Source organism: Pelodiscus sinensis, chromosome 17 (assembly GCF_052426305.1).
Source record: "Pelodiscus sinensis isolate ZL-2025 chromosome 17, ASM5242630v1, whole genome shotgun sequence".
In the NCBI taxonomy this organism is placed as follows: domain Eukaryota; kingdom Metazoa; phylum Chordata; order Testudines; family Trionychidae; genus Pelodiscus; species Pelodiscus sinensis.
The window spans coordinates 2,538,618-2,560,956 of record NC_143068.1 but is presented as its reverse complement, the minus strand read 5'-3'; the positions used below and the strand labels follow the sequence as shown (position 1 = coordinate 2,560,956).

Genomic DNA, 22,339 nt, shown 5'->3' with positions numbered 1-22,339 from the left:
GGGGCTTTCCTCGCCCAGCAGCCCCGTGGCACTGCCCGGCCGCTGGGCTCCGAGCAGTGTCCCTGCTGGCAGGGCGGGCGCACGGGCCATGTGCGCGGCAGAGACACGGGGGGGGGCGCGTCCAGCGGCCACCGGAGCCAGGGCTCCCCCCGCGAGCGGGCCCAGGGCGCCCGGCCGGGGGCGGGGCCGGGATCGCGCTGGGGGCGGGGCCGGGGGCGGGGCCTGGCGGCTCCCGGGCGGCGCGCTCAGAGCGGCGGGGCGATGGCGCTGCCGGCCGAGGGGGACGCGCTGTTCCCGGCGCCGCCGAGCCTGGCGCGGGGGGCCCACGTGCCCAGCCTGGCCGCCTACCGGGAGCGCTACCGCCGCTCGCTGGAGGAGCCGCAGGGTGAGCGGGGCGGGCGGGTCCCGGCCCCCAGCGAGCCCCCGCCCGGCCGAGCCGGTGCCCGGTGCCGAGCGCAGCCCGCGGGAGCCACCGGCCCCGGGGCGCGGCAGCCGCAGCCCTGCTCGCACCGTGATCTTCCTCCAGCCGTGCCCGCGCCGCGCTTCCGGGCCGGGCCTGGTCCCGCCCCGTGCCGGGCCGGGGGGTCTGCGCCCCGCCCCCGGGCCCTTCCCCTGCGCTGCCAGCCCGGCTCCGGGTCTGCCCGGCCCGCGCGGCTCCTGCTGCCCGAGGACCGCCCTGTGCCGCCCGCTCAGCTCGCTGCTTGCGCGCGTCTGGCCCCGCCTGCCCGGCCAGCGGAGTTTGCCCGACGCCCCCAGCCCGGTTGGGGTCCCGGGGGGGCCCCGCTCCAGCGCAGGCGGGGCCGCAGGAGGTGGCACCCAGAGGGTCACCCCGGCGGCGGCTGGTCGAGCCGGTGCGCCCCGGTAGGAAGGAGCCGGGGGGAGGGGGCCGCTCCTAGCTGGGGGCCGGGGCTCCGCGCCGCGCTGATGTGCTGAGCGGCAGGCAGGGGAAGGGGCCGGCTGGGGTCACGGCCTCCATTCACTTGTCTGGGGCAGTCCCAGTCCCGGCCCCCAAAGGGGGGCTTTTAGGGGAGAGTGCCCCCCCCCAGACTTGTGCCAGGACGCTGCTGTTCCTGCCCCGCACTGTGGGGGGGGGGGGGGGGGACGAGCTGTGTGCTTTCCTCTCGCTCCCTGACGGCTGGAAGGGAGGAGCAAGCAGCGCCCTGGTACGAATGGGTATGGGGGCTTCAGCCCCCCCACAACCCCAACCAGCTCTGAGCCCCCCACTCCTGCACCTCCCCCAGCCCTCTGCCCCACGCCCCTCCTCACACCCCATAACCCTCACCCTCCCCACATCTCCACCCCTTGCCCTGAGCCCCCCACCCCCTGCCCCACCCCACAGTATCTCAACCCCCTTCCGCCTGTCCTGAGGGGCCCCCGGAGGACTTGAACCCACCACCCTGCCCTCCCCTAGGCCATGCCAGAACTGGCCCTACCCCTTACCTTCAGGGCGTGCCTTGTCCCACTTTGCACCGGGACAGCCTGTGTATTGGCAAGCCCTCTGCTCCCAGTGGGTGGCTATGACTGTACCCCTAAGAGATGTAAAGTATCAGAGGGGTAGCCGTGTTAGTCTGAATCTGCAAAAGCGACGAGGAGTCCTGTGGCACCTTATAGACTAACTGAAGTGTAGGAGCATAAGCTTTCGTGGGCAAAGACCCACTTCTAAGAGATGTAAGTTACTAAGAGATGTTACTAAGAGATGTTTCTAAGAGATGTAAGTTACTTCCAGCCTGCGGTTGGTGCAGGCCCAGGAATCGTTTTCTGCGCGCTAGGTGGAGTGGTGCAGACACGAACGCCCGTGTGAGGCCGGCAAACGGGCAGTCAGCTGGCCCGCGTGCAGGGGCAGAGTTCTCCCGGGCTCTGGGCTGGTAACAGCTTGGATCGGGTGTAGCGAGGGGGAGGGGTGCCGAGGTGGGGGGGATGATTATGGCGGGCACTGAGCATGGGGCGAATTGTCTAGCAGCGGAGGCGGAGGAAGTAGCTGGAGTCCCTCTGCTGGCCCTGGCTCCTGTGCGCTCGAGGCTGCAGCTCGCAGGCCTCATGCCCGTCCTGTCCCTTGCCTGCCCCTCGCGTGCAGTGCTTCCTGGTCACGTCTCTGTGCTTGCCCGGTGCCAGGTGCAGAGCTGAGTCGATCAGAACCGGGTGGGTTGTGGCAGCATTGCTCCTGTGGAAGTTGCAATGCCCATCGGTTGGGCACCGTCCATTTTCCTTAGACACAGGACGTGGCCGTGTCCCCAGGAATTACTTCAGCATGACTTTGAAGGTCAAAGTGGAATAGTGGAAAAATCTGCTCCCTGAGAAAGGGTGGGGCGTTGTTAGAAAGCGAGGGCGTGGTCACAACCTGCGTGGTGTGAGGACACCGCTGGAAAGGGATCCCTTGAACGGGGGGAAATTGCCAGGTTGAAATGCAACATGTTTGCTCCCGGTTTTGGAGGAAGGTAAAATGCTTCCATGCTGTGTCCTGTAATCTGCGTGGAACCGGTTCTGTGTGAGCGAGGAGTCCTCCTTCCGCTCGACTCTGCGCTGGTCAGGCCTCCGTTGGAGTGTTGTGGCCAGTTCTGGGCGCCGCATTTCAAGAAAGATGTGGGGAAATTGGAGACGGTGCAGAGAAGAGCAACAAGAATGAAGAAAGGTCAAGAGAATACGAGCTAGGAGGGAGGACTGAAGGAATTGGGCTTGTTTGGTTTGGAAAGGAGAAGACTGAGGGGGGACATGAGAGCGGCTTTCAAGTACCTAAAAGGGTGTCACAGGGAGGAGGGAGAAAAATGGTTCCCCTTGGCCTCTGAGGACAGGACAAGAAGCAAGGGGCTTAAACTGCAGCAAGGGAGGTTTAGGTTGGACATTAGGAAAAACTTCCCAACTGTCCGGGTGGTGAAACACTGGAATAAGTTGCCCAGGGAGGTTGTGGAATCTCCATCGCTGGAGAGATTTCAGAGCAGGTTGCACAGGTGCCGTCAGGCATGGTCTAGATCAAGGTCTCAAACTCCTGGCCTGGAAAGCCACGCGCTTGGGGATGGGGGTGCCAGGGTTAGAGGGCGGGGCATTGGCGGGAAGGGGGAGGTGGACAGGCCCCCCAGCTTGCCATGAATCCCAGGACAGGTTGTGCAGTGGCTCCAGCTAGATTTGGCCCACGGGATGAGAGTTTGAGACCCCTGGTCTACACGATACTTGGCCCTGTCAGGAGGATGGGATGGGACTCGAGCTCCCAAGGGCCCTTCCTGCTTGGATTCTGTTATTCGAGGAGGACTAGATGTGGGTGGCAAAAGCTGCTTTTAAAAGAAGCCTGAGCGCATGCACATTTCCGCTGCCTGACGTGTGGCAGGTCTGCAGCCTCTGCTGAATCTGACCCTGTTCCTGAATTTTCTCTCCAGATGTGAAACGTGTCTTGAGCCGTGTTTTGTCACTTAAGGTCCGATTGTTGTTTTTGCAGAGTTTTGGGGTGACATTGCCAAGGAGTTTTACTGGAGGACCCAACCCTCGGGATCCTTTCTGAAATACAACTTCGATGTGACAAAAGGGCCCATCTTTATCGAATGGATGAAAGGGGCTACCACCAACATCTGCTACAACCTGCTGGACAGAAACGTCAACGAAAAGAAACTTGGGGACAAAATTGCTTTTTACTGGTAACGATCTGCTTTTAGTATCGTATCGTGTCATGTCTGTGTCGTGCTGGGGCGGTGCTGCTCGGCCCGTGGCCGTGCATCTCGGGGGCTGCGGGCCGGGGCCGAGGGGGCTGCCCGAGTGACAGGAATTAAGTTGGAGATCCCATATTGTGTTAATTCAGGCTGGGTGAGGAAACCTGCAGCTAGGAGTTTCTTGCGGGGGAGAGGATACGGCTCAGTTGCTCGTCACCGGGGACTGTGTGCAGTTGGCTGCTGTTGAAGTTTGCAATGGAAGACACTGTCGCAATGTGGCCAGGCTGGAAACCAGAGCCGAGTTGGTGGCATGCCATGGTGAACCCCCTAGCAGCAGCAGAACTGTTGCTTTCTCAGGACACGGAGCAGCCGTTTTCTCTCTGGTCTCCTGCCTCACTCAGTCCCTTGGCAGTAGGACCCGCTTTGTCGGTAGCAGGAGTAGAGGCTGTAGCCACCTGTTCCAGTTTCTTCCCCTTGCAGCTCGTTCCTGGGCATCGCCTGCTCCAGGAACAATTGACAGTCTTTTTATTGTCTGTCCCTGCCGCTCGGGACGCCTCTTCCTGCTCCTGCCTCACAAGCCATAGAAACCCCCCCGTGCCGGATCGTTCGGTAAAACCCCCAGGTGCGTAGCAGTTAGTGCTCGGCGCTGAGGCTCGCTAGGTCCCAGGGCGGTCACTGCCCGGTATTTTGAGGTGTTAAACGTAACAACCCATCGGGAGGCAAAACTCGAGTTCCCGGACACTGCCTCGGCCTCTAAGTCCAAAGGGGAAGTGTGGCCTTGCAGGGCTCATGGTGTCTATTCCGCTCTGGGGGTGCGCGCCCGTAACGCGACTCCTCTCGCACCACAGCAGCGCCCGTGTGGGTAAGTAGCGGGTTTGAAACGCTGGTCTGCCCGTGGCAGCGAGCCAGCCTGCCCCTCGTGCAGCTGCAGGGACAGCCCTGGGGAGCCAGGCAGCTGGGAGGGGGCCGGGGAGCGAGGCCGTGGGCTGAGCAGTGAGGCGTGGCAGGGGAGTGGTGGCCTGTTGGAGGCAGGGGAGAGGTGGCAGAGCTCTGAGGCTCCTGCACCTGCTGGCTCTGATCACGCTTAGGCGGTTTGGTTCCTTGTGTTCTTGGGCACAAAACATGAATCATCCTTAAAAGGGGGAAGTGACGATCACAAACTGGCGGTTTTACTTCAGCTCTGTTTAAAAAAGCCTGCGGCCGTTGCAATGAATGGCCTTGCAAGTCTGAGCCGTGGGGGGACGTGAACGGCTGCGTTACGAAGGAGCAAATATCGGGGGGAATTGGAGAGAGAAAGCATCTGGCAGGATCTTTGCTGCTTCAGCGGCTAGCCAGGGTGCCTGGGCATTTATTCTGAGAGGTGGGAGGGGGCTCCACTCCCAGGGCGCGCCCCTCTGCGAGCCCAGCCTGCGGGCGGCTGTTTCCTGCGTTGCCTCCGTGCTCTGGGCTTGGGATGCTGCCGCCCTCAGACGCGGGGCGTCCCGGGCTCTGGAGGAGGAGAGCAGAGGGGCCCGGTGCCCGTAAGGAAGGGTCTGTGCACATGGAGCGCCCAGGCACCGCTGGCTCTGCCCAGCCCCCACGCTCGCGGTGAAGAGCGGAGCTGTGTCCTCGCCTGCCAGTCCCCCCGGCGTGTCCATCCCAGCACTGGCCCCGTTCACGTGGGGACATGCTCCCGAGCCCTGCCGGCTGCCTGCCTTTGGGAAGGAGCTTGCGGTTTGCGTTGCTGCAGCGGGACCTTTCTCGGCCGTACTCGGCATCACGTCGCATTGCAAGGAGCCGGGCCTGGAATTCGTCAGGTGCTGCACCAGGCCTGATTGCAGCGGCAGCTTTTCCTCTGCGTCTCGCTCCCTCCTCCTGCCCGGCGGGGCGCGTGCAGCGTGCGGAGGGGGAGGTGACGGGAGGGGAGGGGGGTGCAGCGAGGAGCTCAGGGAATGCAGACGTTACAACTAACTTGCTTCGGCTCCCTGCTCCCTCTGTGCCCTCGCCCTCGGCGCCCCAGGCGAGGACTCTGGCCGTGGCCAAGCCAAGCCAAGTGTGTCCAACTTGTTTGGGAACTGGAGCCCTTTCCAGGAACCCTGCTGCAGCTCTGCCCTGCTCGGCACATGGCTCTCCCGTGGGAGGTGTTGGCTCGTTCACCTGAGCTCCGTGTGCCGTGGCTGGCTGGCACGGGCGAGCGAGAACGCTGTAGGGCAGACTGTTCGTGGAAGACTGGTTTAAAAGTCGGGTGACCGTTCGAAAGGAGAAAATCCCAAGCACACTTAAGCTACCACTTGAGCCAGACTGCCCCGGTGGCACCAGCAGATGGGGGGACTTTCTCTCTCGCTCCCGGGGCGTTTTTCCCTGGCAAGACAAAACCAGACGTAAATCTGTCGTCTTCTGCCGGCGTGGATTTCTGCCAGGCTTTAAGTGATTAAACTCGGTGGCTGACTGGCTGAACTCTCCTCTAAGTGACTATTTGTCCTCATTACGGGTTTAACCTCGGGGAGGGCAGATCCACGTCTCCCAGATGAAAGGATGCTGGGCCAGAAGCAACATGATTCGGCGCACGTGCCGCCGCAGCGACCGCAGTGGGCGTGGTGGGTTCGCCTGCGGAAGGAGCAGTGCGTTTAGCGCACTGGGCTTGTGTGGGGCAGGAAAAGGGCGTGTCCCCGTCGCCCCCCCGGGGCTCCAGCAGGAGTTGTGCTTCGCTTCTGAGCCCGTCCCTTTGCGTGGGGCGGCCCAGAGACTCGTCCAGCTGCCGGGGCCCTTCTGGCGGGGGCGTGCCCTGGTGCCAGCGCGCCGACGTGGCTCCGCACGACAATACGGCCCAGAGACTCGTCCAGCTGCCGGGGCCCTTCTGGCGGGGGCGTGCCCTGGTGCCAGCGCGCTGACGTGGCTCCGCACGACAATACGGCCCAGAGACTCGTCCAGCTGCCGGGGCCCTTCTGGCGGGGGCGTGCCCTGGTGCCAGCGCGCCGACATGGCTCCACACGACAATACGGCCCAGAGACTCGTCCAGCTGCCGGGGCCCTTCTGGCGGGGGCGTGCCCTGGTGCCAGCGCGCCGACGTGGCTCCGCACGACAATACGGCGCAGGGGCTCGTCCAGCTGCCGGGGCCCTTCTGGCGGGGGTGTGCCCTGGTGCCAGCGCGCCGACGTGGCTCCGCACGACAATACGGCCCAGAGACTCGTCCAGCTGCCGGGGCCCTTCTGGCGGGGGCGTGCCCTGGTGCCAGCGCGCCGACGTGGCTCCGCACGACAATACAGCGCAGGGGCTCGTCCAGCTGCCGGGGCCCTTCTGGTGGGGGCGTGCCCTGGTGCCAGCGCGCCGACGTGGCTCCGCACGACAATATGGCGCAGAGACTCGTCCAGCTGAGGGGCCCTTCTGGCGGGGGCGTGCCCTGGTGCCAGCGCGCCGACGTGGCTCCGCACGACAATACGGCCCAGAGACTCGTCCAGCTGCCGGGGCCCTTCTGGCGGGGGCGTGCCCTGGTGCCAGCGCGCCGACGTGGCTCCGCACGACAATACGGCCCAGAGACTCGTCCAGCTGCCGGGGCCCTTCTGGCGGGGGCGTGCCCTGGTGCCAGCGCGCCGACGTGGCTCCACACGACAATACGGCCCAGAGACTCGTCCAGCTGCCGGGGCCCTTCTGGCGGGGGCGTGCCCTGGTGCCAGCGCGCTGACGTGGCTCCGCACGACAATACGGCGCAGGGGCTCGTCCAGCTGAGGGGCCCTTCTGGCGGGGGCGTGCCCTGGTGCCAGCGCGCCGACATGGCTCCGCACGACAGTACGGCGCAGGGGCTCGCGAGTGCTGCTCCAGAAGCCCCGTTGTGCCAAACTCAAAGCTGCTCTCGTGCCCATCGTCCGCGGCAGGGCAGGGCAAACCGGGGCGGGGGCAGGGAGGGGCTGCAGCGGGGGCGGGGGTGAAAGCATCCAGCACGAGGCTTGGACATCTAAACCAACGCTTCCGTCCGGGGCAAGTCCTCTGTGTGCGTCTCAGGCCCCGAGTCCGGAGCAGAAAGCGCAGGCGCTGAGGGGCCGGGCTTGAGAACTGGGCATGCCCCCGTCCCCACCACAATTCCCTGGCCACCCCACTCCTGCCACTGTGCTCGCTGTGGACCTGCGGCGTCCTCAGGCCTGGGGGCCGGATGCCTGGGTCTGGCCCCGGAGGCTCAGCACTGGGGAGCCCGTGCTGGTGCTCCAGCCCCCCACCCGCATGGCTGGAGCGCGCACAATCTACCGAGGGGCACGTGGGGAGGGTCTCGCTTGTGTACGGCCCCCGACTGATTTGTCTGTGGGTCCGTGGCCCTAAGGCGATCCGCCCCCCGGTGTACGGCAGGATTTGCTGAGTATAACCTACTGCCAGGGTTGGTCAAAGAGCAGAACGTAAATTGGCAAGGGCTGCACGCCTGTGATCTCGCCAGCGCTGCGCTGCCCTGCGTCCGGAGCGGGTCTGGCTGTCTCCGTGTTGGTCGGATCCGATTAGCGGGGTGTTAGGGCCCCCCCCCCGTTAGTGTGGTCGTGCCGCGTTTAGCACCCGGGCAGCGTTGTCGCCGTGCTCATCAGTTGGCGCACGTGCTTGTGTACAGTTGTGCGATGCTCCTGGCTGCCTGCTCCGCCCGCTTCTGTTTCCCTTGACTTGGTCAGGCTCCCTCTTGCTGCGCCCGCCAGGCCGCTGCCTCCCAGAGACGGTTGCGCCGCGTCCCGCGTGGTCCTCGCCCGCTGGCTCTCCCTTCGTCCTGCCCTTCGCGTTCCCGGTGTCATGCTGGCTGCTGCATTTCTGTTCCGACCCTCCAGCCTCCCTGCTCAGGGACCCTGCAGGTCCTGGGAGCTGTACCCAAGGTGCTGGAGCCAGAGGACTGACCCTGCTAGCCACAGAGGTGGGGGGACCTCACCCATCGGGCAGATGCGTCTGTGAGATGGCAGCTCCTGGTCCCTGCCTGCCCAGAGAGGGGCGTGTGCCAGGTCCCTCCCTGGGGCCGCTGGAGGGGGGGGGTGCAGAGACACGACTCCTCTTCTGCTACCTTGCTAGTGTGCGGTAAACATCACGTCTCCTCTTTCTGTCCTTCCAAACACCTGGCCCCTGCTTTCCCCCTGCCGCCCGGGCAGGGGCCGATTCTTTGCTCTCGCCTCCCCCGGCCTCCTGGCAGCTGCGAAGGGGGCGGAAGGGAGCGCTCTTGCTTTTTGGGATCCACCTTTGAGTTCCCTTCCCCCAGGAGAGTTCCCACGCGCCCGGCTGTTCGGAATGTGCCTGTGCGTGAATGAAACTGACCAACTGCCTGTGGCCCGGGACCCGAGAAGCCCGGCGTGACCCTGACGGGACAGGCCGCTTGTTGCTGGTGTGGCTTGCGGCAGCGGGGCCGGAGTGGTCTGTCTGCCCGGCACGCTGCAGCGATCCGGGTTGGGGGGTTGTCGTGGCGTTTGCCTCCATGCCCTGGGCAGGGGGGTTTAAATCCCACCGGTAGCTGGCTCCAGAGCACAAAGGGGGCGGTCGAAAGACTCTTCCGGTGACTCCGCACGTGTCCTTACTGGGCAGGCCTGGTGCCTGGGTCAGCGTCTCACGGCCGCATGCTGCCTGGGGCCGGGCCGGTTCTGAAAAAGGGACACGCGCCTCGGAGCCATGGTTCGCGTGGCTCACGGCACTGAGGGGGCCTTAGTCTGCGGGTCCGTGAGCCTGGCTGCACCTGGCCCTGCGCGCCGAGGGACCCAGGCCTTGAGAAGTACAGGCCCTCTGCTCGAGTCCCCTCCCCTTTAGTGCCGCTGCCGGGCAGTGCTCTTCCCAAGGAAAGCTCCTTGGGGCAGCTGGGCAGTCGGGCTCCTCCGTCGCCATGGCCCACCCCGATAACTAGCTCCAGAATGTCTCCCCGGAGAGTGTCTGTCTGCTGGACTCTGCAGTACACGCCGCTGTGGAAGGAGCCGCTGCTCCGGGGGAGCGTTCCCTGAGCTGCACACAGCCCAGCCCGCCTGAGTCGTGGGGCTGGAGCGGCCTCGCGTTGCTGCAGCAGGTTTGCCCTGGTTCATGGACCGCTTGCTCACCTGTCCGCTGGCTCCTCCCTGCTGAGGGCAAGGGGAGCCCAGGGATGGGGTGCGCCTCAGGTGGCATGCCAGGGGTAAGGTCATTCCCTGCTCGTTCGTGCTGTGGGGGCACCGCTAGTAAATCTGGGGGCCCTGCTGCCCCCCGAGAGGGTACCTGGATGAGAAGTCCCAGCTCTTGCAGATTGGCAGCGAGATCAAAGCGCCAGCCTCTGAGAGATGCGCGGGGCAGTGTCTGGGGCAGGGTATCCCACCGCTGCCTGCAGGTGTTTACACCCTCCTCTGACACGGTGATGGGCCAGGTCAGGGCACCGCTGAGAGCGTCAGCTCAGGGCGAATTGCTCAAAACTCGGGGCTCTTTATAGCCCCCAGTCTGGCGGCCCTTCCCAAACAGGCCACAAACGAGTCACACAGAGCGCTAAGCTGCCTGTCTGGCCAGCACGAAGCCTCGCGAGCAAAACCCCTCGGACACGCCAGCGCTCTCCTTGCCCCAAACAGCCCCGGGCCTAACACACAGGTGAGGGGTTTTAGAACCTCATCTCACCCTCCCTGAACAGGTTCTGTCCGGTCCCAAGAAACCAGCCCCAGGTCCTGATCCATTTACACTCTGGACCTTACCCACAAACCATGCTGAGCCGCTCCTTTAGAATTGAACATCTAAAGGTTTATTGCCACAAGAAAGAGAAGCCTGAGAGTGAGGCTGTTAAAGTATCGTACGTTACGTGCATTGAATCTCCCAGTTCTCAGTGCAGCCTCTAGCAGAGATGTTACAGCTGCTGGCTTAACAGTCCTTGGTGCGCATCCTAGGTCAGGATGGGGCCACAGTTCTTCCGGGCTCGCTGTTCCCTGCAAGGCTGCATCTGGAATCAGGAGCAAAACTGGATACCCCAATGGAGGATGCCACATGGCATATTTATACCCCTCTCTGGCTTCTTCCAAGCTGCAGACAGTCACATGGCCAGTGGCCGGGTGTGTCTTTGGCCTTCAGAGGCCCATTGTTCCCGGGAGCTTTGCTAATTAGCATGTTCATAGGCTGAGCCCACAGACAGAGAAACTCCCAGTATTACCGCAGAGTACATATCCGTAACTCCATGCGCAGACATTATACAGGTGTGTGAAGAGCAGATACAGACTCAGCAAAAGGGAAGCTTTCATTTGACACCTTACATGGCCCCCTTCGTACCCACTTTTGGGGCAAACACCCCCCATGGGCGCAGCAGTGACCTGGCTGCTTCCCTTAAACTCCGGTAACGTGACACACGGGACACCAGGAGCCGACTGAGCGACCCGAGAGCGCCCAGCCCAGGGACTTCAGTTCTCTCTTCCGTCCCAGAGCGGTTTATCATGACGTGCTGCCCGGAGCCGCTTGCAGCTCCAGCACCGCTGCTCCAGCGCATCTGGCGCGGGGCACTGTCAGAGGCCTGTGCGCTGCAGCCTGGTGCTGATCTATAAAAACCTCTTGCTGGAGCCTGGGGGGAACATTTGACCCCGACTGGCCAGGAGAGAAAAGCACAAAGATCTGGAGTTGGACGGTGCTGGAGAATGGCGGGACCTGGGCTATCGAGCCAGCAAGGGAGCCACTGGGATTCAAGCCCTGTACAGCAGGGGCTGGGGACTGCTCTAGCTGGACCAGGCAGGGCTCACCGCGCCATGCTGCGGGCAGGGGCTGCTCCGCGGGGCTGGGCCACCCATTAACCGGCCGCCAGTCAGCATGCCAGTCAGGCTGACGCTGGTAACCCTTTCCCTCCCTGAGCCAGCTGTAGACGTGGCAGACGTGGTTTTGTAGTCGTGGTGCACGATATTATCTTGGTTTATTTTTAGGCATTTTTATCTATTTTAAATGTTCCCGGGGGGGCCAGGCAGGTTCTGAGCAGCAGCACACCGGGGCGGTCAGACGGCTGACGCTTTACCAGCTGCTCCAACGCAGTGTGTCCCCTCAGATCCACAGCGATTCTCCTTAAACGTGCTGTGACTGGCCCTTGGCTCCTCTGTCGCGTGGGGGAGCGGGTGGCAGGCCGGTAATTCCCACGGATGGGAACGGTGCATATGGACACGCACTGGAGGGCTCTAACACGGAGAGCCGGGTTCCCTCCAGGAGAAGGGAAGGCAGTCTCTCCCCCCGCGTGAAATCGACACAAGGAGGCCGGGGCTGGTGATGTCTGGGAGCACCCGGTGATGTGCTGGATACTACGGCGGGTGCCCTTCCAGCGGGCTTGGGGACCAGGCTGTACTCGGTCTTACCTAGGGAGTTTGGCTGGCTGGCAAATTGGGGTCCCGGTAGTGCACTGCCAGTCTGCAGATCCCCGCTTTGCACCCGCAGCTGCAGATGCCCATGGACTGTGTGTGTGGATCAGATGCAGGTGCCAGTGTTGTGTCCTCGCAGGGCTCTGTCAGTGTGACACCAACAAGCCCCGTTTGCGAAGGCAGAGGGGTCACGAGGCTGCCTGTGGCTCTGGACGGTCCCGGGGGGGGCGTCCCAATTGCCGACCTGCGTGCTGGTTAACAAGTGCCGCCTGGGCCTGAGCCAGCAGGGGTGGGCTGGGGTCTCTGAGGGGCAGTTACCGGCGAGGCCGGCAGCCGCGCAAGCCGAAGTTGTGGAGGAGGGAGAGAGACGCTTCCCCTGGGGAGCTCCGTGGGGCTGCTGAGCACTTGGCCAGCGTCTGCAGTCACCTGACACGTTCGTCCCTGGCAGTCTGGGGCTTGCCCGGTGAAACACAAGGTGTCACAGGAAGAGTTTCCGTAAGGGGCTTGGACTTGCCTCGGAGACGGTAGGATTAACTGAGGCCGTGCAAAACACTGATCTGCTCTGCTTCCCCAGCGGGCGTGCAGGCTGCTGGCTGGGCGGGGTAGTTAGTAACCGTGACCAGGCAGAGTCGACAGGCCAGCGAAACACGGTACCTGCCCTTGCCCAGCTCCCCAAAGCAGGCGAAACGATCCCACCCAGAGACGCTCGTGAGCCAGTCCGTGCTCTGGAGCAGTGTCCGCCTGCAGCCGGGTGACGGGGCCGTCGGGGCTGCACGGTGCAGAGCCGGCTTGGGATTGCAAAGAGCGCGTGTAATCTGCCTAAAAGCTGCTGGCAGCGGCTGGGGCTCTGACGGCTGTGAGTAATGGGAATGGCTCCGAATTTACTGCCTTGCTTGAATTAGCCTCCGTGCCCGAAAGGCAGCACGCTAATGCAGCGCGGGCGTGGGAGGAGGGAGCTGCTGCTTGGAGTCTCTGTGCTGCTAACGGCTGCAGCTTGCATTCAGACACCAGCGAAGTGTCACTCGGCCAGGCCGGGCCCAGGGCCTCTGCAGGCGATAGACACTGTTCCAGGGTGGGGCATTAAAACAAATTCCTTCCCGAGGTTTATCCCCGGGGTTCTGCCAGGGCCTGAATCGCTGCAGAAGTGACTGTGGAGCGGGGCTGAAGGGTCCACAATCGCCCCGGCTTTGGGCATCTACGGGGCGCCCCAGAGTCGGTTAGAATTGCTCTGCCGCTGTCCTGGGTAACTGGGCAAATCGCTCCTGCCTCCGGTTCCCTAGCTGTAGACCGGGGCTACTGCCCCCTCCCGTGCGAGGCCCTTGGAGCGCTCAGGCGCAACGCACCGGCCCTGGGGCACCACAGAGAACACAGATGTGTAGGTGGGGCAGGAGCGTTGGTGGGCAAAGCCCCTTCCTCGGAGGAGAGGGTCTGAGCGGCCGAAGAGCAGCGGGTCCCTATGGGCGCCTGCCAGCCCCCCTGTGTCCAGGGGCCCGATGGGCCGCGTCGCGCTTCCTGGCTCGCCACGAGGAATGCTCTGACCGGGGGCGGGGAGTGTGGGGTCCAAAGCCGAGGCCTTTGCAGAAATCACTCTGCTGCCAGCCCCCTCCCCCGGTAACTACGGGGCCCCTGGGGATCGGTTCTGGCTGGGCCACGGAACCTCCTATGCACACGCATCCTGCGCAGCCACCGCTGTTTGGAAGTGGCCTCTGGCCTCGGGGGACCGCGCCGTGGCGGGCGCTGGCTGCCCGGCTGAGCTGCTGCGAGGCTGTGTAGCCAGGGCTGGCTGCGTGGGGAGTCCCTGCAGCTCCGTGGCGTGGCGCGTCAGTCGGTGCGAGGGGACCGCACACCCTGGTCGCTCCGCGTGGCCTGGGGGGTTCTGTCCAAGCCGAATGTCTTGCGCAAGTTCCCGTTTTCGGAGGGGCAGGATTTGAGGCTCCTTCCGCCCCATCTCTCTTCTGGATCAGTGTTTCGTCGTCCCGGTTGCCAGGGCAAATCCCCCCTCCCTTTATGGGTGGTTGGTTTCATGGTGTCTCTTGGCCACCGAGCGTTCCCAGTCACCCCGGTTTGACTGGCTGGGCCATTTCTGGGCGCCGGCCCCGCCGGCCGCAAGGTTGGTGGGTCTGTGCTGTCGTGCTGGGAGCCAGCTCTCTGAGCTGTCCCTTGTGGGGTGTGCTCCGGCCTCGCGCAGCACTTCCTGGCCAGAGGCTGCCAGCTCCCTCTGGGTTACATTTGCCGTCTCAGGCCCGGGGGAGCGTTTCGGCCGGGCCCCAGGGCGCTGGCAGCGCGGCCGATGAGGGGCTTTGCCCTCAGGGCTGTTTTCCTGGCCAGTGCGAGCTGGCGCTGGGTCCGCCGGCGGGCAGGCCGCTCTCCTGAGCGGTCACCCGGAGCAGGTCTCCCGGCGGCGTGCGAGCCCGCGGGCCGGCAGAGGGGCAGGTTTCAAGTTAGTGGCAGTCTCGGGCCCTCCTGGCTAACTTGCCATTTTACGTCCCGCGCTCCCCCCGCTGTCCCCAGTAGCCGCCTGCACCAGGGCTTTCGGTGCTGTGGGGCTAAGGAGACTCACCCTGGCCCTGCACTACTCCCACAAGCAGCCAGCCAAGTCCCTCCATCCCTGCGGGGACACCTGACAGCAGCCCCCCTTTTCTGCCTCCCCCACCCTGCCCAGCCAGCAGGAGACGGGGGCAGCTCCAAGGCAGGGGGCAGCGGGGTGGGGAGCTGAAGGATCTGCCCGTGCCCCTGCCCAGCGCCCTCCCCCACGTAGGGCGGGGACAGGGGAGCAGGCGGCAGGCCACGGAGCTGGCTCTGGCTGGTCCCCTGTGTCACGTTACTGGATCTCGAGGGGAGCAGCCAGATCACTGATGCACCCATAGGTGGGGCTGCTGGCCCTAAGAATGGTATAGAAGGGGGCATGTGAGGTATTGAATAGAAGCTTATTATCTGCTGATCCTGTGTACGCTATTGATGTGAGTGTAGAATGTCTGTGTGTGTAGGTAGGAATCTGTATCTGTGTGGAAACTGAATATTTCTCTGAGTGTGGTTGAGCATTGGGCGGAGCCTGGCCTATGGACATGCTAAAGTGAGGCCCTGTGGGACAATGGCACTCGATGGGCCAAGGACACACCTAAAGCAGGAGGGCGGAGGCCCAAGAGCTGCAGCAGAGAGAGGCTAACGGCCAGGTGACCGGCTGCGGCCAAGGAGAGGCCAGGAAGGAGGGATAAAGAGGCCATGTGGGGGACTCCATTTTGTTCTCATCCCAGAGTCAGCATTGCAGGGATCGAAGAGCCCGGAAGACCTGTGAACCCATCCTGATCGTAGGATGTGCAACAAAAACTTTTAAACCAGCAGCTGTGACATCTCTGCTAGAGCCTGCATCGAGAACTGGGAGATTCGGTGCATGTAACGTACTATCCTTTAACAACCTTACTCTCATGCTTTTCTTTCTTGTGATAATAAACCTTTAGTTGTTAGATGCTAAAGGATTGGCCCAGTGTGATTTGTGGGTAAGGTCCAGAGGGTAAATTGACCAGGGATCTGTGGCTGGTTTCTTGGAATCAGACAGGACTTGTTCGGGGTAGGTGGGATTGGGTGCTAGGACCCCCCACCTGTGTGAGAGGCCCGGGGCCATCTGGGGCACGGATATTGCTGGGATGTCGGAGGGGTTTTGCTCGGGAGGCTTCAGGCAGGCGGCTGAAGCACTCTGGGACTGGTTTGTGGCCTGTTTGGAGAGGTCACCAGTCTGGGGGCTGTAAGGAGCCCTGGATTTGAGCAATTCGCCCTGAGCAGACGCCCTCAGCTGTGCCCAGACACGGCCCGGTCCGTCACAGTGGCATAGTCGGCAGGATCCACAGATCTTGGTCAATTGAGCTTTGGGATCAGGATCCCACGCTGTCTAAATTTGATTTTAGCTACTGAGAGTTTGGTTGGTTAAAGAGCAGCTGCAGTGAGTGAGCTACAGTATGAAAGTCTGGACAGAGAGGCTCTGGAACTCTTGTGCTTGGAAGGGGGCATTGCCTTTAATGAGGAAGTTTCTAATCCGGAGCTGGCATTTTTGTTAATGGTCAGAAATGCTGCAGAAGAAATGAGAGCAGGATCCAGTGAGGAGAATGCAACTTAGATGTAAACGAGAAGTGGAGGAGTCTCGTCTGCTGTCACAACAGAGAATACAGAGGCGAGACCGAGAACATGCAGAGAGAATGGCAGAGTGGGACAGACAAATCAATCAAGGCCGGGAAAAAGCTGCCAGATTTGAACTTCAACCCAAAAGAATTGAAGCATAAAAGGAACCGTGTCTTCTTGAAAGTTCGGTGTGTGACCGTGTGGGCATGTGGGGTAATGTTGTAGCCCAGCCCCGAAGCATGTGTGGGGTTTGTGAGGGGGGTACAGGTAACTCTGGGAAGCTTTCTGGGGCTAGTCAATCTTATTGTAACCGAAAGAAAAGCGTCTCTAAATGTTTGCCTGTGGCGGGTAGCCATGAATCTGCGAGTGAGGCTTCTAAGGGCCTGTCTAGTGCCTCAAAGGCGAGGCTGAAATCAGCACCAGGGCAGAAAAAGCCCAGAAATCAGAGAAAGTTTTCTGGGGCTGGCCAGTTTTACTGTAACCAAGGGGAAAGTGTCTCTACATGTGTGCCTGTGGCAGAGGGCTGTGTGTCTGCAGGGGGGCAGTGAGCCTGTGAGTGAGGGACCCAAGGGCCTGTCTGATGCCTCAGAGGTGAGGCTGGAATCAGAACCAGGGCAGGAAGAGCCCAGAAGTCAGGGAAATGTTTCTCTGGGGCAGCCTGGAGTGGCTGGCCAGAGTGAAGTTTTAGTTGAGGAGTTGGTGGCTGGTGAGGTTTGTGGAATTGACCCTGCACAAGCTGAAAGTGAGTTGTGTGAAGAAGCACAGTGTGTGCAAGCTGGCGATTTGGCTGGTGGAAGTAGCAGTGGGGCAGTAAAGGAAGCTGTCTCAGTGTCTAGCTCTATGCCTGAAATTAGCCAGGGGTATTGGGACAAGAGAGAAACTGTCTCTGGTTGCCTGTCTGTGTGTGGGGAAGGGTTTCTTCCTTTGTCTGAGGAAGGTGCCCCACAGCCTGTGTTGGCTGAGAGCAGGGCTGTTGTCCCAGAGTTGGGTCTGGATACAAAGAAGGCCCAGAAAGGAGGTGTCTCTAAGTTTGTGTCTGCTGGGGAGGAGGATGCTGTGACTTGGGTAGATCCAGGCAGTGTCTTGCCAGAACCCCAGAGACCAGACAGTGGGGACCCTGATGTTGTGCCTGATGCTGCTGTGTTGCTGGAAGAGGGGGAAGTGAGTCTGTGGGACCAGGGTGACCCCTTAGCCCAGGCACAAGGAGGGAATCAGGGCATGTTAACTCTGGAGCCTAATGATGTTGAGGAAGTTTACAGCCATCTAGAGAGCTGCAAAGGGAGAAAAGGTGTCTCTGACCTTGTATCTTGTGAGTCTGTCTGTATGCCTGAGAGGGGATTGTCTGTGAATCCACCGGAGGGGCCAGGGAGGACTCAAGGAGTAAAGGAATTTCAGGAGGAATTGGTTGTGGCTCAGCAGGGCTATGCTGCTGCAGAGCCAGGGAAGGGTGAACTGCTGCTTAAGGAAGCTCATAGGGAGGAGAGTCCTGGCAGTGCTTGTAGCAAGCAGGTTGCAGTAACTGAGGCAGGTGACATGGCCTTGCTGGGAGAAGGCATTGAGGAGAAAGCTCTGCCTGTAAAAGGCAGCAGCTTGTTGTGTGAGGCACTTGTTGTAGTGCCTGATGGACACAATTTGTCCATTAGCAGTGACTCCACTGACTTGGATATAGACAAATCCAGTGTGGAGGGTTGTGGGGAAGTCTCGGAGGGACTGAGGGTTGTTCCAGATGAGGCAGGAACAGCCAGAGAATTGGAGCAGGCTGATAACCCAGTGACTGTGTGTGACCAGCTTGCTGGGAAGTCAGTGTGTGTGGGACAGGATTGTTCCCAGGTGAATGAGGAGAGTGGGAAGTTAGTGTCTCAGATTCAGGAGAAGGGCTGGGTAGCTAAGTATGCAGAGCAGAACAGCTGTGTGGTCACTCTCCCTAGGATGCAGGAGATGGCAGTTACGCTCCCATCTCTGGACACGGTGGACACTCATACTCAATCAGGGAGGTTGATATCTGGTTCCATGTGGAAACAGAGGTTGGAGGTGGACAGAGGAGAGACTTGGGAGTCTACAGCTCACTGCTGTTACCCCACTGAGTGGGGAAAGGGGGAGAATTCCAGGGCCATTGTGAGCCAGGGAGTCACGCCCAGCCAGCCCTTTGTCTTGGTCAGGCCAGAGGTTTCAGGCCTGGAGCCCAGAGGACAAGGGGGAAGGGTAGGACTTGCTTTGGTCAAGAAGATTTGCAGTTTAAACCTGAAGGGCCAAAACTGCAATGGGGTGGAGCCAAAGAAGGGGCCAGATGGAGAATGTCAGTATACACCTGATATAGGATTGTTCTTGTTACTGATGTTAATTCTTGTAACCAATGGATTATTGTTGCAGAGAATCGTAAGGGTGTATGATGTGCCTGATCTTATGGAAACACCTTGTAACTTGTCAGGGAATGTGCCCAGTGACAGACTGGACGTAAAAGGACATTGTGATGTTGATATTTCATGCTTAATGCTTGTAACTGGTCCAGGAACTTCTTACAGGACAAAAATGGTTCCAGCCGGAAGGTCCTGTGTGGAAAAGGGAAACTGAGGCACGCCACCATTTTGTTTTCGTGGATAAGTGCAAAAATGCCTACACTATTTGGGATGAGAATACCTGCATTCACACAATGTTAATTGTGGTTCAGAGAGTTGCCAGAGCTGGCCGGGATAAATTCACTACTTTCTTCAGCTCTGGGCAAAATCACCTGACACACACGGGGATCGTGCTACAAAGGCAGATCCAAGTAGCTCTGGGTTTTACCAAGTTTTACCTTGGGATTCTAAGACAATGCAAGGACGTGGTTGTCGCTATGACAGACCTTGCAGTAATGAAGCCTATTTTTGGCGAACTGGGTTCTCATACACTGATCCAGCTCTGTACTGTTGTTTCTAACATTGGGTTAGAACATGTGATGAGACAGAGCCAAAGCATGGGGAGGCCTGTGATGCCCTCAGTGATGTTACTGGCATCACGTCCTGCATCAGTTTTGCATTGGGGGTGTCACGTTACTGGATCTTGAGGGGAGCAGCCAGATCACTGATGCACCCATAGGTGGGGGTGTTGGCCCCAAGAATGGTATAGAAGGGGGCATGTAAGGTATTGAATAGAAGCTCACTGTCTGCTGATCCTGTGTACGCTATTGATGTGAGTGTATAATGTCTGTGTGTGTAGGTAGGAATCTGTATCTGTGTGGAAACTGAATATTTCTCTGAGTGTGGTTGAGCACTGGGCGGAGCCTGGCCTATGGACATGCTAATTAGTGAGGCCCTGTGGGACAATGGCACTCGATGGGCCAAGGACACACCTAAAGCATGAGGGCGGAGGCCCAAGAGCTGCAGCAGAGAGAGGCTGACGGCCAGGGAGAGGCCAGGAAGGAGGGATAAAGAGGCCATGTAGGGGACTCCATTTTGTTCTCAGCTCAGCACTTCATCCCAGAGGCAGCAGTGCAGGGATCGAAGAGCCGGAAAGACCTGTGAACCCATCATGATGCTAGGATGTGCAACAAGAACTTTTAAACCAGCAGCTGTAACATCTCTGCTAGAGCCTGCATCGAGGACTGGGAGATTCGGTGCATGTAACGTACTATCCTTTAACAACCTGACTCTCATGCTTTTCTTTATTGTGATAATAAACCTTTAGATATAGATTCTAAAGGATTGGCCCAGTGTGATTTGTGGGTAAGGTCCAAAGGGTAAATTGACCAGGGATCTGTGGCTGGTTTCTTGGAACCGGACAGGACTTGTTCGGGGTAGGTGGGAGTAGGTGTGTATAGGCCCGGGGCCATCTGGGGCACGGATATTGCTGGGGTGTCGGAGGGGTTTTGCTTCGTGAGGCTTCAGGCAGGCTGCTGAAGCGCTCGGTGGGACTGGTTTGTGGCCTGTTTGGAGAGGTCACCAGTCTGGGGGCTGTAAGGAGCCCCGGATTTGAGCATTTCGCCCTGAGCGGACGCCCTCAGCTGTGCCCAGACACGGCCCGGTCCGTCACACCCTGCCCTAGGGGGGGTGACGCCCTGACATAGGCGCAGTCCGGCTGCTCCGTGCCGTGGGGCCGCGCCTCCTTGGGAGCGGCCTGTCCCACAGCCCGGCAGCGCTCCCTGTTCCTCGCTCGGCTTCTCCGCCTTCCCCCGCCAGCCTGGACCCTGGCCCTGCCATGGGGCCCGCGGGGTTTGGCCTGGGCTCACCGGGGCCCGCCAGGCCTCTCTGGTGCTTGGCTCGTGTGGGGGCAGGTGCTTGGCGTCCCTCGGGGCGGTGGGTGCCGGGGGAGCCCTTACTTCCTGCACCCGCTCCCTCAGACACCCACCTTGCTGGCGAAGGGGTGGCCCTTTGCCATGTGCAGAGCTCTCGGGCGGCCTGTGCCAGAGCCCCCCGCCCCGCCCCGTACGGAGCTCTGCCGGGCTCCCGCGCAGCCTCCTCTGGGCCTTGGCTGAGGGGTGGCTTTTGCCCACCTCTCCCTGGGCTGGCAGCCCTTCCTCTGTGGCCCCTGCTGGCCCCCCGGTCTCCTGGGCTGGTCCCAGGCTGCTTTCCTGGCACCTCAGCGTCTCCTGTTTCCCTCCCTCCTTCGGGGCAGGCTTCCTGGGGCCGGCTGCTGCGTTATCACTGCCGTTACCGCGGCGGCCTTGCTGGACTGGGGTGGCTGCCGCGGCGCGTCCTCCGGCTCCTCCTCCCCTCCCCATGCGTGCCGAGAGCGTGAGAGCCCCCTGCCCCAGACCTGCCTCCCTTCCAGTGCACCCGCCTGGGCTCTGGCTAACCGCTCCCGGGGGTCGGGCTGCAGGAGGTGCCTCTTCAGCGGAGGGCCCTGGACGGCCGTTTTCCCGTTTGGTTGCCTTGGGGGCAGAGAAAAGGAGAAGGCCGGGAAGTGCCCACCGGCTCCGTGCCTTGGGAAGCCAGTGCGATCCACGCGCCTAGGAAAGAGGTTCCCGGTGCTCGTGGCCGCTAGCGGCGCTGGGCGGGGGGACAGTGGGTTTTCTGTGGGGTGGGGGACGATTTGACCTGCAGCCGTGCGGCCGAAACGCGGGGGCGGTGAGCTGTCCCCGAGGGAGCCAGCTGGCGGGGCTCGCCTTGTGTGTGCGCAGTCAGTGCACAGGCAGGGAGAAGGACCGACCCCGCCGCGCCAGGGAGGGGCTGTGCCAGAGGGGCCGATAACGGGGCAGCGAAGCGCCCAGCCATGCTTGGCCGGGGTGCCTGCTGGGGGAGGCCGAGTCCAGCCGGGCCCGTGGGAGGGGGCTGCTGAAGGCCCCAGGAGCGAGGGGGAGGCCGGGGACAGGCCCTGGGCGCTGGCTGTGGCTGTTCAGCGCGACGCGCTCTGTCTGCAGGAGCCCGGGGCCAGCTGGCGAGTCCTGGCACGTGCGGCCGGCAGAGGGGGTGACGTTCACAGCGAAGGGCTGCGGGTTCTCCCAGGGGCTGTTTCTCGCTGATCTGCTCCAGGGTGGCGGCAGCAAAGGTCTCTGGACTGAGCGTGACAGGAGGGTTCAGTGCTCCCTTCTGTCCTGGCCTCTGACTCGGTTTCCCTCTCCCGGCCCTGTGGCCGTCTCCCCAGTGCTCTGACCCTGGGCAGAGCGCCGGGTGGCTGTGCTGTCTGCTCTCATTGGCTGCTGCACCCTGGTGGACTGATCAGCTCATCTGAGCCCAGCAGGCACCACCCTGCCCGGGCGGGAGCGGGAGCTGGAGCTGGCTGCTGATGCAAGAATGTGTTAATGGCCCAGGAATTAAATGCAGCCAAGTGCCGCCTGGGGCAGGGAGCCAGGCCAGCCAGCAGGAGAGGGAGGCGCCGAGGGCTTCACTCGTCTGCTGCGTCTCCCGCCTCTAGGTCACCCCACGGGGAGGCAGCGTGTGGCCGGCTTCCCCAGACAGCCTGCACACGCTCCCGCCTCGTGCAGCCTGGCCCCGCGCTGCCCGGGCCTGTGGGCGGAAGAGCTGTGCCCTGCTGTTCCCTTCCGCAGGGGGCGGGTTCGCCGTGGTCCCGAGACGCCCTGGCAGCTTTACCCGGCTCCCTGCCCCACAAGCCCAGTGAGCTGCGCTAGGCAGCGTTGCCAGCTCCCGTGGGTGCCATCTGCTGCCAGTGACCCGCCCTGCACTCCCGCCAAGCAGGTCTCTTCTCAGACGGGTGCCCAGCGCCTCCCCTGGCAGCAGAGCCGAGCTCAGCAAGGGCGGGAAATGTCTGACAACGGTCTCGCGTTTGCAGGGCCCAAGCCTCCTGCGCAGGCCTCAGTTCCCCTCTCACCCTGTGTTTGGCCTCGCCTTGCAGGCGGCCACGCTGGCCCGTGATCAAGACATAAGAGCGGCCAGGCTGGGTCAGAGCTAAGGTCCATTAGTC

At 61.8% G+C, this 22,339-nt stretch overlaps 1 protein-coding gene across 2 annotated transcripts in view; it reads left to right on the top strand.

Annotated features, from left to right (window-relative positions):
- Positions 1-220: 220 nt before the first annotated feature.
- Positions 221-22,339, top strand: part of ACSS2 (acyl-CoA synthetase short chain family member 2) — a 43,924-nt gene continuing 21,805 nt past the window's right edge. Inside the window, exons 1-2 of one of the 2 annotated variants that reach the window (XM_075901485.2) lie at positions 221-385; positions 3,428-3,623. In XM_075901485.2, the coding sequence (XP_075757600.2) occupies positions 262-385; positions 3,428-3,623 (320 nt within the window). In that variant the 5' untranslated portion in view covers positions 221-261. Of the gene's footprint in view, positions 386-623; positions 862-3,427; positions 3,624-22,339 lie in introns of those variants that run through there. The other variant, XM_075901486.2, reaches the window with a different exon arrangement.